The 16,045-nt window shown below is 34.1% G+C and overlaps 2 protein-coding genes across 2 annotated transcripts; both read left to right on the forward strand.

Annotated features, from left to right (window-relative positions):
* The first annotated feature begins 1,081 nt into the window (after nucleotides 1-1,081).
* LOC125818976 (scarecrow-like protein 21) lies at nucleotides 1,082-5,812 on the forward strand. Its single transcript, XM_049498484.1, has 2 exons — nucleotides 1,082-1,113; nucleotides 4,012-5,812. The coding sequence occupies exon 2, from the start codon at nucleotides 4,041-4,043 to the stop codon at nucleotides 5,700-5,702; it is 1,662 nt and encodes a 553-aa protein (XP_049354441.1). The 5' UTR covers nucleotides 1,082-1,113; nucleotides 4,012-4,040; the 3' UTR covers nucleotides 5,703-5,812.
* Nucleotides 5,813-9,715: 3,903 nt separating this feature from the next.
* LOC125818722 (heterogeneous nuclear ribonucleoprotein 1-like) lies at nucleotides 9,716-14,102 on the forward strand. The gene is made up of 4 exons (XM_049498235.1): nucleotides 9,716-9,963; nucleotides 10,929-11,151; nucleotides 12,035-13,217; nucleotides 13,713-14,102. Exons 2-4 carry the CDS (start codon nucleotides 10,936-10,938, stop codon nucleotides 13,724-13,726), a joined length of 1,413 nt encoding a protein of 470 aa, XP_049354192.1. The 5' UTR covers nucleotides 9,716-9,963; nucleotides 10,929-10,935; the 3' UTR covers nucleotides 13,727-14,102.
* The last annotated feature ends 1,943 nt before the right edge of the window (nucleotides 14,103-16,045 follow it).

Here is a 16,045-nt window from a genome sequence, read left to right on the forward strand (position 1 = left end):
TTTATTTTTAATTACCGAAAGATTATATTTTTTTAAAGGACATACCTAAAAGGAAAAAGTAAATTGAAATAGAGTGAGTAATGTTTTCCACGGGACAAAAATCATTTTATATTTTCTTATCATAATATCTCACGGGACATAACTTCAGTTACATATTTACATTGAAAGATCAATCCATTTAAAGAACAAAACAAGTATTTATTGTATGTTATGCTAAGCATTACATCACAATTACGATGGCAATATTTCCCTCTATTTCCGAGTTCTTTTATTTTGACTATATAAAGCAAATACCAAATTCTTCATATTCTCTATCAGCAAAACACACCAGGCAAATTCCTCTTCTATCTCTGTTTTAACAGAAGACAAAAAGGTTCCATCTCTCCTCTTAATTTCTTTTTTAAAACATCTTTTTTATTAATTCTATGATGATCTTGTTACCCTTTTCTGTTTTTGTTGGTGTTTTATAATCTAATTTTCTTGAAAAATTGTACTACTAGGAAGTGTTTGAGTTTTGAATGGTTTGTTTTAAGGTGTGTTTAGCAAAAGGGCAAAAAAAAAGTTGCAATTTTCATTTGAATTCTTTAAAAAACATCTTTTTGACTTGTTATCTTTTTATGTTTTTGTTCTTGTGTTATGTAATCTAGTTTTCTTGGAAAATTAGTTTTACTGGGAAGTGTTTGATTTTTGAAATTAGTCTAAATTGTTTCTATAAATGCTGATTTTTTGTTTGTTTTAATATGTGTTTCATTTGAATTCTTTTAAAAAAACATCTTTTTGATTGATCTTTTGAATTAATACTATGATGTTCTTGTTGCCCTTTCGTATACGGACTCTCTCTATCTCGAAGGTCTGCATTATACTCTATACTTTGTTATTGTAGGTTCTTGTTGCAATTTTCTATTTTCATTCTTTATTGAGTGATATATCCTCTGGTTTTTCTTGGAAGATTAGGCTTATTAAGAACTGTTTGATTTTTGAATTAGTGTAAATTGTTTCTATCAACTGCTGACTTTTGGTTTGTTTTAATGTGTGTTTAGCCGAAGGCAAAAAAAGGTTCCAACTTTCGTCTGAATTCTTCAAAAATACATCTTTTTGAGTAATGTTTTGAAGGTTTGTCATACTCACTGAACTAATTTCTTGTTACCCTTTTTCTATTGTTTTTAAAAAAAATTATTAATGAGTTATTTAACTCTGGTTTGCACCGAAGGATGTGACGTAGTGGTCAATGAAGGGGTTAAGAACTGTGAGGTCTTAGGTTCGTAATTTCTTTCATTTTAGTAAAAAAACTTTATTTTTTCGATGATGTTAAACTATATATATATATACCAAAATATTTTTTAATCTTGTGGTCTTAAACCTATCACGTGGAAGTTAAATTTAAAAATTGACAAAAAAGAAAAAAATATTAATTAATGTTTCAAAACAAACTAAAAAAAAGACAAATAAATTAAAAATATAGAATATTTTTTTGTTAAAAAGGCTTATAATTACTAAAAAAAAAATTGTGCCTTTCAAATTTTCGCAGATGCCTCATTTTTAAAGGCATTGAGCCACCCATGTAGATATGCCGTGGAATTAGTCGAGGTGGGTAGGAAAATTGGTCAGTAGTGTTTGATTTTCTATGGACCTTTGGTTTGTTTAATGTTTGGTTTGAGTTTCTGGTGTTGTTAGTCTTTAGTGGTTCTTGTAAAGTTATTGCCTTTTTTGATATGGAGTCAATGTTTCTGTTTTTTCCTTGGAGTTCAGTTGATTCTATGAATAAGGAAAGAATTAAAGTATAGTGTTTTAGTCAACAACATACCCAAGTGGGGTTTGGAGAGGGTAGAGCGAAAGCACACGTTACTCCTACCTTATATATATAGAGAGAGGTTCTTTTCGATAGACCCTTGGCTTAGAAGAACAATAACGATAACAAAATAATGCGAAATGAAAAACTATACACAACATACAGTAGAAAGGATAGTAACAACAACGAAATAAGGCGATAACCAATCTTTTAGGAAATAAACAAACACGATGATTCATTACTAGTCAAACTGTTCACTTCTTTTTCGTCGTGTTTCATTTAATTTGTTATTGACTGTATATTGAAAAAACCAGGAAATTACTGTTTCAACGCGTACCTTAGAAAAGAAGAAAATACTTTTTTTATATGGAGTCTATGTCTTTCTTTTTTCCTTGGAGTTCAGTCTATGTCTCTCTTTTATTTGTTTTCCAAAAAAAAATAAAGGGAGAAGGGGAAAATATGTACTACTTCTTAATGAGGGATATCTCCACTCTAAATTGCAAAGTTGAGGGATATATTTTCCCTGTTTTCCAAAAATAAAACTAGAGCTTTGGTCATTTGTACTGCGGCTTTATTGCTTTTCCATTTCTGTTTGTCTGTTTTCCATTTCTAAGGTATGAAGGTTGCATCTTTTTTATTTTTCTTCTGTTGTTTGCTAACTTAGGTTCAATGTTACATGCTAAGTAATCAGTAGAACTGGAGATTTTTGTTTTCATCCAGTGTTTGGTACTGCATTGGGGTCCCAAATTAATCTGCGTAAGGCCCATTATTAAGGGAAGCGCTAGCGCTTCCTACCAGGATTTTTCTTCCTACCTCAATCCGAGCCTTTGGTTAAGGGTGCCTATTGAGAGCTGAGGGATGTTTATGAGTTAATGATCTGAGTTATCTTTGTAGAGATATTTGTTTGAGGTGCTGGTTGGGGTTAGAAACAGAAAAATCTTAATCTTATTAGTAAAGAAAGGGGAAATCAATGTAGACCTTGTTAGTTGTGGAAAGCGAGGGGAAGATGTGTGGGGTGGGGTAGGGGGTGGAGGGGTTGAAGATAAACAAACACGAAGATTTATTCCTAGTCAAACTGCTCACTTCTTTTTCGTCGTGTTTCATTTAATTGTTATTGACTGTATAAAGAAAAAAACAACAACCTACAGTTTCAAAGCTAGCCTTAGATAGACTTTTTTTCCCCACAAATTAAGAGGTTGAGTTAGGGAGATGGAGGTTGAAGAGCATAGCAAGCCGTGCTAGCCTAAGTCAAGGTTTGATAATTTGTCGGTTATCTTGCTAATTCTTCGTGATTGTGCTTGAATTTGAAGATTTATCTCTTTGTTTAAAGGAAATCCACTGTTTGTAGTAATATAAAAGGATATTTGATGTTAAGGGTATCATTTTATTCAAAAAATCAACAATGAGGCTTTCTTTTTATTATTTTTCGATAAGTTTCTAAACCCTTGGTAAATCCACTACTGCCTTTGTGTTTTTTATCATGTCATTTTCGGAGTTATCGACCAACAAGTCTGGTGCATTTGTTGGCTTTCTTTATTCATTTACTAAATGCAGGTAGTTATGTTGAATCCTCAACTAACTCGTTATTCCTCATTTAGAACTGCAACAGCAACTTCATTAATTAGACTCCCTTAACGTTTTCCCTAATTCTTTCCTATATATGTGTCTTGGTCAAGGAGAGAGTGGCAACTTTTTCAAATGTTAGATTTACTGATCTGATATGCATTTCCCATTTCTCGAATGCTTTAGGCCTTGATGAATGATCATACTTTGTGTATTACCATTTTTTTTGGGTATATTCTTCTTTTGATTCTATCCTTTCGTAATTTTCCATCAAAATGATGTGGAATCTTGTCATAACATTTCCTAATTCTGTGTTGTTTTGTTTATGAGCATGAATATTGTCCACAACTTCTTTGCCACTGATCAAAATTGCATTTTGGCTGTAAAAGGAAGGCTTTTTTGTTATATTGTGACAATCTCTTGTGATCTTTAGTATTCGTTTTAAAAGTTTGATCTCACTAAGAATACTGATCATGTTTTACTTCTTGGCAGATTTTGCTCCTCTGACAACTGCATCGGCAGTGTACTGGAGATATCCATTCTAGCTCTAGTGCTTCAGATTCAGCAGTCATTCTCTTCTGAAAGAACCTTTGGTTTTTGAGATGTCGTGAGTAGTCTTAGTGTAGACATTTGCTGATCAGTGTCTTCCTTTGGCACAGCCCACAGTGAGTGAGTTACTTATTGTCAGATGCAAGCATCTCAGGGACCTCAAAGGCCATGTGGTGTACATAAATTGTACAATCAGCCAATGCAGCAAGTTCAGCAATACTACACCCCTTGCCATGCTTCTGACAACAGCAATTTTAACGATGGTAGCAACTCCGGAACAGAGGTTTCTTTAAAGACACAGAATGAAAAGTTCTTCACTATGGACTCATTCCCGGCTACTGACTGTGCCATCTACGATGCAGATCCTTCCGTAAGCGTCTCTTCCAACAGGAGTCCTTTCTCTCCTCAATGTTCTCAGTCAAACATGTTTGAGCAACGTCGTTCTTACGAGAACACTTCTGGTTCACCTGTAAGTTTGTGTTCAGGAGTTGATGACAGCAACGGAAAGAAGCATGAGCTGCGGGAACTGAATAATAATTTGCTAAGGCCTGAATCCGATATTGATGACAGCTGCAGTTGCTCGTTAAATGGTGTAGTCTCAAAACATTTTTCCTTGACAAGGCAGAACCAAGTATTGGATGTAGCCTCAAGATTGGACTTGAAAGAGTTGCTTGTTGCCTGTGCTGAAGCAGTAGATGAAGCTGATACCTCGACTGCAGAAGTTCTGATGAATGTTTTGGAGAAAAGGGTATCGGTTTCTGGGGAACCTATGCAACGACTCAGTGCATACATGTTGGAAGGTCTAAAAGCACGATTATTGTCCTCCGGAAGTAACATATACAAAAAACTTAAATGCAACGAACCAACTAGCTCAGAATTGTTGTCCTACATGCAAGTTCTCTATCACATCACCCCTTACTTCAAGTTCGCTTATATGTCCGCCAATGTTGTCATAAGCGAAGCCATGAAGAACGAGAATAGAATCCATATCATTGATTTTCAAATTGCACAGGGAAGTCAATGGATGTTCCTCATCCACTATCTGGCTCGTCGGCCTGGTGGTCCGCCATTTCTCCGCATCACAGGCGTTGATGATTCCCAATCAGCTCATGCACGCGGTGGTGGACTTCAGCTAGTCGGCGAAAGGTTAGCGAGCATTGCCAAGTCCTGCGGAGTGCCTTTCGAATTCCATAATGCTGCATTGTCAGGCTGTAAGGTCAAACTAGAGAACCTACGAGTTAGACATGGAGAAAGCCTGGCAGTTAACTTCCCTTACATGTTGCACCACATGCCAGACGAGAGCGTAAGCACTATGAACCATCGAGACCGCCTATTAAGACTAGTCAAGAGCTTGTCTCCCAAAATCGTGGCCCTAGTTGAACAAGAAATGAACACCAATACTGCCCCTTTCCTTCCAAGGTTCCGTGAAACTCTAGATTACCACAAAGCAATGTTCGAATCAGTCGATGTAACTCGCCCGAGGAATGACATGCAGCGGATCAGATCAGAGGAGCATTGTATTGCACGGGATGTTGTCAATCTCATAGCATGTGAAGGGGCTGATAGAGTGGAAAGGCATGAAGTTTTTGGCAAGTGGAGGTCAAGACTTTTGATGGCTGGATTTACACCATGCCCACTGAGTCCATCGGTTGCTGAGACCATCAAGGTCATGCTGAAGGAGTATAGCTCAAATTATAGGCTTGCTGAAAGCCAGGGGGCGCTTTATATTGGATGGAACAACAGAGCTTTAGCAACTTCTTCTGCTTGGCAATTACCTCATTCGTTGCCTTTGGGATCTTGATATTAGCATTTGGAAGAACAGAAGAGCCGAGACTGTTTCTTTGAAACTTTTTTCTTGTTAGAGAGGTAAGTCTCTGAAATCTCGAGCTTGTAAATCCCAGTGTAGGAATTAGCAGAGGTAGTTAAGCTCTTCTATAGTAGACACCATAAACTCAGCTGGCATCTGTTTAATCAAACATGAAATTAGCAGAGAATTTTGTTGTAATGAACCAAACTTACCAGCTTACTTAACCAGAAGTTTAGTTTGTTATGCCAACTTGTAATGATAAATCTGTTTTGGGCATAAAGTTTCTATCTTATGTTTTTCTTTTAGTTTTTACATGGTTCTCTTTGATTTTCATTTGTCCCGATCGTAGTTGAAAGCTATATTGCTCCAACTCTCCAAAAATGTTGTCACACATGTGTCGAGTCTTTCATAACTGCACTACTTTTGGAGGATTTGACACACCTCTATCGACATTCTTGAAGAGCCCGAGCAACATAAGTAAACTTACCAGCTTACTTAACCAGAATTTGGAACTTCTGTTGAACTTGTATTCTGCTGTGCCAACTTTGTAATGATAAATCTATTTTGGCATCCTTTAAAGTTTCCATCTTATTGTTCTTGTTTTTGCTTATATGCTCTCTTTGTTTGTCATTTGACCTGAGCATAGTTGAAGGCTACTTTACTCGAACTTTGCAAATATATTGTTGTACCTATGTCGGATCCTTCAAAAATGTGCTACTTTTGAAGGATTCTATATCTCATTGTTCTTGTTTTTGTTTATATGTTCTCTTTGTTTGTCATTTATCTCGGGCATAGTTGAAGGCTACGTTGCTCGAACTTTCCAAATATGTTAGTTGTATCCGTGTCGAATCCTAAAAGTGTGCTACTTTTTAAGGATGTAATAGACATATCGACATTTTTGAAGAACTTGAGCAACATAGGTCGAAGGTATGAACACTAGTGCTATGTCTAAATATTTTGACTTGAGGTCTCAAGAGGAAAACGGAAAAAACTTACCCGCATTGGATGTATACACTAAACTAATGCAATTTCCATTATTACGTGATTTAATGAAGTAAAACATATTTTAATTAATTATGGTTAAGTAAAATGAACTATAAAGTTAAGATAACAACTAATTCAAATTTGCGCCTAAGATCCATTATAGGGGGCCTGCTAATATTTTTTCCATTTTTTAGGGAAAATTACGTAAAAAGACCCTTCACTTAACCTCAAACTAAAACTTTTGATTAAAGATGAAGCATATAATCTAAGCAAAAGTTATTGGAACGGTTTGAGAGGGACTGTTAATTAGTTGTCATTTTATTTTATTTTAAAATATATATATTCCAATATTTTATGATATATACAGGTTATAGATTTGTCACCAAACCCATATGTGTTGTAGTTATTGAATTTATAATTACAAATATTTACAAATATTAAAGAAAAAAAATCCGAAAACAATCATAGAATCTAAGCAAAAGCTATTGTTCATTCAAAGTCCAAACACATGCCTAATACAATAGATCCTCCTTTGAAAGATAGTTTTCCAAATCTAACGCAGTAAATTTACCCCTGCAGAATAGTTTTTCTCGTTAATGTGATGTGAATAGCTTTATGCTGATTATTCACCTATCAACTTTCCTCCTTTATCTGATTTGAGACTAACTAACAATATAAATAAATTCACATAGTCGACTTCAATTTATTCAAGAATTGAGACATAGTTGTTGAAGTATCTTTACTCATCAATCCCTTTCTTGTTGTTTGCCTCATCCATGTGATTGTATTAAATTTACATCCTTTTGGTATTTTGTTTAAATTAATCAAGTCTTAATCAATTAATTGTTCTGTTCTTTTTGTGGGCCAAAAACAACAAAAATTTACTCAATTAAATTATTATTATTATTATTAGTATTAGAGGATGTGACAGGGTGCCACCGTCCAATGTTTGAGTTGGGGTTCATCCCTTTCCTCCACATGAAGAAAGCTAAGCCACAATTACTTTTGAAATGATTAATTAAATTAATTTGATTCTCATTTTAATTACTGCTATTAATTACCTAAATTTCTCTTTCATTTTAAAAAAATAGTTTTAAACCTTTAATTACTTCTAGACAAATATGAGATATATGGGGGTGAAAAAGAAGAAGCATGGAATTTGAATGTGTTTGAATTCAACTTTTTTGTTGTTAGTCAAATCAACTTTATTGGATGGTTAAGTTTGATTTTTATATTTAATGATTTGATTTATTAGTTATTAACTTTTATACGTATTAAATTGCTATCGAACTAATAGATTATTGGTTGCTTTGGTTCGACTTAACAATTATCCATCATTATTAATTTTGCAATTGATTAATTGGTTTATCCATCGAATATTAATAAAAAAAATAGTGACTTTTATGTAATCCACTAGTGACTTCTCATCTAACGGCTTGCACCATCATTTTGGAGACTTGGAGTGAGCGGCGAAAGGAAACAAATGTTTTGGGGAATTTTTTTTAGAGCAAAATAGTGTTATTGATTGGGGTGCACGTGTAAAATAATTTAATGAATTACTATTTATCTTATATAAAAATTAGGCTATCCGTTTTCGAAACAATAACACAATATATCCAAATCATTAAATTGATAATGTGATAAATCCGATAACATTTTTCGGAAATTAGAATATAACTAGAATTAGAATAGCAGCATTAGTTTATTAAATACATTGGTTAATTTAGTAGATTTTACACAAATCTCATCGAGTTAAGATTTGGTGGAATTCGGATACATCCCAAAACGTCCTGATACATCACATCTCGATTTCGGATACATCTCTCAATGTCCTAATACATAATGTCTCAGTTTCGGATACATCACTCAATGTTTCAATACATCGTGTATGTCCCGATACATTGCATAAAATGATGTATTCGACTAGTACATTGCGTAAAGTAATGTTCCGATGCATCATGTACGTCTCAATATATCGCGTAAAGTGATGTATCCGACTGAAACATTACGTAAAGTAGAAATTTTTCTAATTTTTTCAAGTGGTAGAGAATTTTAGATAATATAATATAAGTTGTGTATTTAGATAATTTTTCTTAATTTGAATCTACTTTTATTTCAAAATTAAAGTACAAAAAATGTGTGAAACATAACAAACCAAAACTTTTATTATTCATTTTAGATCCCAAAAAAACTATTTTGCATCACTTTTATATGCATGTTTGATTATTCGTTTTAAAAAAAAACTAATAGCACAAAAGGAAAAGGGAATAAAATAAAAAGAGAGACATTGAAAAAATTGAGAATCAGTGGGTAAAAAAATAAAATAAAATGAAGGCAATACTTCCACGTGGTTAATAACAAAAGGTCACATAATAAAAATAATATTTGAAATCCAACTATTCTAAATTAATCAAAAAGTTTTATTTTGAGAATAAAACGTTTTATTCTAATGTTATTTAAATTCATTAATCGAATTCAAGACGTTAAGTTATTTTGAAGGTTTTTAGAGATAATAATAGAAATGTTATTTAAATTATTTCTTTTTCCCAAAGTTTCCTACATAATAATGAGTTGTTTTCTTTTTGTATTTAAATTATCAAACACATTTTAACTATTAGTTATTTATTTTTTCTATCAAAATAAATGAAAATAAATAACAGTTGATATATATTATTATTATTTTAAAATAGGCAACTTTACCGTTGAAATATATTTCAATACATAAAATAGATTGAAAAAAAAAACGAATAATTAAAATGTGAAACTCGCTAAAATAAATAATTTAGACCATAAACTATTTATTTTTCAAATAGTACTTATAAAATAAAGGGAAAATAAAAAGTCTCCATCTTCCACCCTCTTGTCAGCTTCAACATTTCTCACCAAGAGATAACCAAGTATAATATAATATACTAATATACTTTAATTAAATAGATACAAATATATAAGTATAGTAGTTGGTTATAACTTATATATGCAAATTGTATATATACCTATAATAATATATAATACGTATAAATTTTAGCCATTTCAGATTGTCAATCAGTTTTTTTTATACCACACTCTTTTTTTCTCTTACCTTCATCTTTTTCATTGATAAAAACTCCAACAATTTGAGACCAAAACTGAAAAATCTTAAGAAGAAGCAAAAAATAATAGAGAGGAAAAAGAAAAAGAGGGCATTTTAGCCCTCTGCCTTTTGCTTTATGCCTCTCTAGCAGATCTTGAATTTCAATCTTTTTTTTCTTCAATCTGAGCCTTCATCTTTTTGGTAAATTTGACCTCTTTAAGTTCTTCCATATATACATATTGATATATTTTTGGATGTTTCATATTAAAGATTCAATCTTTATGGATTTATCAGAATTCTGGTTTGTGGGTCTGTGTCTGTTTTCATAGTTATTGGATGTTTGATGGTAAAGTTTCAATCGGTTGAATTAGAATTCTGGTTTGTGGGTCTGTGTCTGTTTTCATAGTTTTTGGATGTTTGATGATAAAGTTTCAATCTTCATGCTTTATTCAGAATTCTGGTTTGTGGGTCTGTATCTGTTTTCATAGTTTTTTGATGTTTGATGATAAAGTAAAGTTTCAACCTTTTTGGTTTATTCAGAATTATGGTTTGTGGGTCTGTGTCTGTTTCCATAGTTGAATATTTCAAGTCAAAGCTTCAATCTTTATGACTTTTTCAAGAATTCTGGTTTGTGGGGTTTGTTGAATTTGGATTTGGTTGAAGATTAGAGATCTCTAGTTGAATTGTAGATTATACATTCTTTAATTGAGTATTGTAATCTCCAAGTTCTTAGTAGTTTCTTTTGTTTGAGATGATATTGTTTTTTTACTTCTAGTTGTATGATTCAGGTATCCGTAGTTTCTTTTCTCCGATGTGTATTAATAATCTGTTGCGACATTTGTTTTGTATTTTGCTATTTTGTTGTCTTACTTTCCTACATTGGTTACATTTCTTTAGAGTTGAGGGTCTATTGGAAACAAACTCTGCCCCACCAAGGTAGAGGTAAAGGTCTGCATATATCCTACCCTCCCCAGACCTCACTTATGGGATTCTTGTATGATTACACTGTGTATATTGTTGTTGTTTAGATCCTATGTTAAGCCTTTTGCTTTGATCAAGTGAATGATTTGAATTATAGTTGGAAGATTGTCTTTTGTTGACTCAATCAATTCACAATTATGTTAAGTTTCATTTTCGGATCGATGATTTCGTAATGTCATCTGCAGAGAGGAAATGGAGAGTGGCAAAGTATTTGTTGGAGGGATTTCTTGGGACACAAATGATGATAGGCTCAGAGAATATTTTCAAGCTTTTGGTGATGTAGTTGAAGCTGTGATCATGAAAGATCGAATCACTGGCCGTGCTCGTGGTTTTGGTTTTGTTGTCTTTGCAGACCCTTCCATTGCTGAAAAAGTTGTTAAAGAAAAACACATTATTGATGGTAGAACTGTAAGTAACCTCCGTGATTCTTGGACTTATTATTTTTTTATTACATCCTATATGGTGTTCTTTTGACGTTTTCATTGAACTGTTATGTCAAAAATTTTAAGCAAATCCACATGCTCTGACTATGAAGCTTAAAATCGAAGGTTAATTGTGTTCTTTTGGCGTTTTTATTGAAATGTTATGTCAATTTTTAAGTAAATCCACATGCTGTCTACGAAACATATTGAATGCTAATCGTGTCCGGATTTTTTCAAATTCTCCCTCTGAGATTCTTATCAGTGAGAATGCTAATTGTTGTTTTCATGAGACCTGCAATAGCTTATGATTACAATAAGATACATTGGAAATGCACTTTCATGAGATTTTCACAGTTCCATGTGTTGGATGTGTGTAAAATGCATACTGCATCACTTTGACCGAAGAAATTGATTCGGTTTGATGAGTGTTAGTATTACATAAGTGAATCTGTTTGGAGCTACGCAATCGGAAGTAATGCAAGTACCAAGTTATAGCACGCTTGGTCACTAGTTTCAAATGATCTAATATAAAATATTGAATGTTAGAAAGCTAACATGTTGCATGAGATAAAAGGATGTAGCAGTTTGTGTTTGAAAATGTGGATCGGAAACCATGCTCAATTAAGCAGAATTAGCTCAGCTGATTTTGGCTATTTATCATAAAATTATCTTTGAACGGTCAGTCAAGACTTTGTAACCTCTTAACCAGAAAACTATACGTCCATAGCAAGGTAAGGAAACTCAAATAGTTCAGTAATTGTATTCTCAGCAAGACAATGTGTGTTGTTTTAGGTAAAGTCAGATATAATGTGAAATCTTATGATAAGAAACAAATGTATACTTTGTTGATTATTCCCTTTCAAAAACAGGTAGAGGCAAAAAAAGCTGTTCCGAGGGACGATCAACATGTTAATCGAACCAACGGAAGCATACAGGGTTCTCCAGGTCCTGCCCGCACCAGAAAGATTTTTGTCGGAGGTTTGGCATCCTCAGTCACTGAGAGTGACTTCAAGAAGTATTTTGACCAATTTGGGACAATCACAGATGTCGTGGTGATGTATGACCATAACACACAAAGGCCTAGAGGTTTTGGATTCATCACATATGACTCAGAGGAAGCAGTTGACAATGTACTATACAAAACATTTCATGAACTTAATGGTAAAAGGGTCGAAGTCAAGCGTGCTGTTCCAAAAGAGCTATCGCCTGGGCCAACCCAAAGCCAATTAGTAGGTAGATATAGCCATGGCATGAACAGGGTAAACAATTTCCTTAATGTGTATACTCAAGGTTACAGTCCAAGCCTGATGGGAAACTATGGAGTCGGAACGGAAGGTAGATATTCTCCAATCTCCATTGGTCGCAATGGATACTCTTTGTTTGGTCCAGCTGACTACAATATGGGAACAGAAATAGACTCCAGATTGAACTCAAGCTATGGTGGAAGTGGAAAGTTCAGTTCCGTTCTTGGTTATGGACGTAACTTAAATTCCTTTCACAACGAGAATTCAAACAAATACAATGTTCCTGTCGGGCATGGCTCTGGAAGAGTTGGAAATGGTCCTGTGTTGAATTCAACAGGTCAGAACAAGTGGGAGAATGATAGTCTTTTTCATGGTACAAATTTTGCAAACACTAGCATGTTTGTTGGTTCAGGAAGCAGGAATACAGAACTATCTGGTGTTTTTGGAGGTCTTGGAACAACATGGGGTACCTCTCCAATTTCTGGCCAAGGTGGACGTAACGGTTCTTTCAGCGATGACAACATCACTTTCAGCGGTGGACAGAATGGATTTGCAGGTGGGGCAGGGTATGGGCAAAATGCAAGAAGCAATGCCGATGCTGAGTCATCATATGCTCCAACACAAGGTGTTCATGCACACACTTTTGGGGATTTTTATGGAATGGTAAGCAGTTCGATTTTTGAGGACTCTACTTGGCGTGCATCCTCTCCTGAGCTAGACAGTGCTGGAGCTCTTAGTTATGGACTCGGGAGTGCAGACTCCCTCAACTATGTGGGTGGTTATAGTGTTGCAAATAGATCAACTAGAGGTAAATGTAATTTCCCTATATCTCTTTTTGGGTCTTTCTATTTAGTAATACTTTTTGATATATTTTAAATGCACAAGAACTGATTAAATGGTAGGCCAGGACTGTTCTACAATATGGAAGGGTAAACAAAATGAGGAGGACGTGCGGGGGTAGAATTTAGCCGGAAACCAAATGATATTATTGCTGATTTTGCATAGAATATTTCTCTCGTTGATAAGCAATAACATGCTTCTTGTTGTCCTCTATGTTTGCTCGGATCCACCAAAATGGCACCACACCATATCAGATCCTCCAAATATGAATAACTTTTGGAGGATCCGACGCACACCCGTCAACATTTTTGAAGGATCCAAGCAACGTGAGTTGTACTAGATACTAGAAACAAAACTTTAGCCAAAAGCACAGACCATGATGTTCCATGTCCTGCATTCACTATGAACTTGCTTCGTTGGCGTCCTTCTTACGTTTACTTACATTCTCTTGTCTTTTCTTCAGGTATTGCTGCCTAGGAAGATTAATGTATGGAATTTGGATATCGAATATTTAATGTAGGTGGAAAATACAGCATGATCAAAGTCAGAGATTGTGGATTAAGCATTCCTTTTGGGGAAATACTTCAGGCAAAAGGTACATTCACTTAGAGCTAATTCAATACCAACTATAGAGCTTTATCGTCAACAATTGTTTACAACGTAAAGGTACTTCCTTGTAACGTTTGAACATAGTGTTTCTTTACTATAGGCCTTCATTTTCTTTCTTCTTTTCTACATTTGGCATTTGATTGAGATGTAAAGTTGGATAACGGAATATACTTGCGATAATTGTACCAATGCATATTGGGTGATACTATGAAACTTAAAGCAAATGTTCATTTTATTGTTGAGATTCTTTTCTTCGTTTCTACGTTCTCTACTAGAGTGTCCAACAACCGTTCTGGTGGTTGTTGAGTTGTTATCTTTCCCTTTCTGGATATATGTTGCTTGCAAATTTGATGAACTTTTAAGTTTCATGTTTAACTTTTATACAAATAATGTTTCAAATTCTTTCACACTGTTGTGTTAATAATATTATGTTATCATGATGGTAAGTGAAGATTCATATAGCCGATTCCAATTTTGTTTTTGTTTTCAAAAATTTAGATTGATTATAAATTTTTGGCCCTTTTAGCCCCCCTATCAACACTTCAAAATTGTAAAATATAGTTGGGATGGTCCATCAAGAAAAGGTGAGGAGTCCAAATCAAATTTGGTTAAAATTAAGGGGGAATTTATGAGTGCTTCATGCTTGTCATATACTTTTCCTTTGGCTTATTATCTATCAAATTCAAAAGAAATAAAAAACTAAATATAAAAGAAGTTTTGACATATTGTGCTTATCTTGAAAAGCTCACTAAGCATTAAGCTTATTGTATGTAGTCTTTTCTTGCATTCTACAAGAAAAACTATTTTCATCGCATGAACATGTAATCACATGGGGATAAAATTTTATTGTTACGTCAAGGCTGAATAGACAAATTTGCCATATAGCTCTACGATATGCGATATATCTCCTATTATTGATTTTGCCTTGGGAATAAGTGTGTTTGATGCGGAGGAAATAAAATTTCCTTAAAAATAAGGAAATGACTTTTTGAGTGGTAGTATGAAAAATAAGTTCTCTAAGTGGTAATATTCTGCATGGATTTTATCCATTCCACACCCCCAACCAGTGGTGGAGGCAGATCCGACCCCCCTCGGCGAAAAATATTACTATTTATACATGGTTAAAATTATTTTTTAGGTATGTCTAATAGATGTCGAACCCCCTTTCACTAGTTCGTGTGTTTACTTTTCAGATTTTGAACGCCCTTATTAAATTTTCTGGCTCCGCCACTGCCCCCAACATACCTCATTTTCACCTCTACACTTCAGCCCCCACCCCCACCCCCAGAATTCATTGATTAAAGAAATTACATGTATATATTTAAATGGATCATACCAACTGTCCATAGTTTTAAAAAAAAACTGAAATAGAAAGTGAATTGGCCCATCCAAACAGCAAGACAAATGATACAACTTGTTGTGACAACTAATGCCCTCTTTATCTGTCAAATGTACTTATAGAAACAACACAACATGTTAAACGAGGTACGTTTATTGTCACAATTTATGTGCAAGTATTTGATTTAGAAACAGAAATAGATTTAAGAATAAAAGGAAGACTTTAATAAGCCATAAATATGTGTGGAGGAAATTAATTTTTTTAGTTAAAGCATAAAGAGATTTTACTCATTGATGTCAATTATGGGGGGGGGGAGCCTGTGGAACCCAAACCAATTCGCGAGTTTCTTTTCAAATACATGCAGGATCATCATTTAGCGAAGGTAAAATACCTTAGATGATTTCTACCATCTATCTAAATATTGGTCGACAAGATTACTTGTATTGGTGAGAGATATCTCGAGAAATACTCGAAGTCATCACAAGCTGGCTTGGACATCACTTATCATTTTTTTCAAAAATAAAAAAGAGCCCACACTGTTTACACCATTTTGCATAGGTCATTGGCTACAAGTAGGACCAATCCACAGCAACTTCTATACCCTTTACAACAAGGAGTAATAATTCAAAAGGACCCCCCACCTCCACCCCATGCCTTTGAGCAAATGCAGTGCTCATTTTGGTCCATATAAAAGTGGAGAGAACAATTAAATATCAACTGTCACAACCCTCTATTTGTACTACTAAATGATTAATGACTCAAAGAAAACTTTATCAAACATATCATATGCCACATTTTGAGAGTGGTGAGATACTACTAGTATTCAAAAGGGTCCCATGGCATGATAC

This window comes from Solanum verrucosum, unplaced genomic scaffold (genome assembly GCF_900185275.1).
Source record: "Solanum verrucosum unplaced genomic scaffold, falcon-dt-bn FXZP01000252.1, whole genome shotgun sequence".
NCBI lineage: Eukaryota > Viridiplantae > Streptophyta > Magnoliopsida > Solanales > Solanaceae > Solanum > Solanum verrucosum.

What these genes read in the sequence shown, in the direction of transcription:
- LOC125818722 (XM_049498235.1), top strand. Translation starts at nt 10,936, where the DNA reads ATGGAGAGTGGCAAAGTATTTGTTGGAGGGATTTCTTGGGACACAAAT. An exon ending in ACATTATTGATGGTAGAACT is followed by an intron (nt 11,152 to 12,034) that starts GTAAGTAACCTC and finishes TTTCAAAAACAG; the next exon opens with GTAGAGGCAAAAAAAGCTGT.
- LOC125818976 (XM_049498484.1), top strand. Translation starts at nt 4,041, where the DNA reads ATGCAAGCATCTCAGGGACCTCAAAGGCCATGTGGTGTACATAAATTG.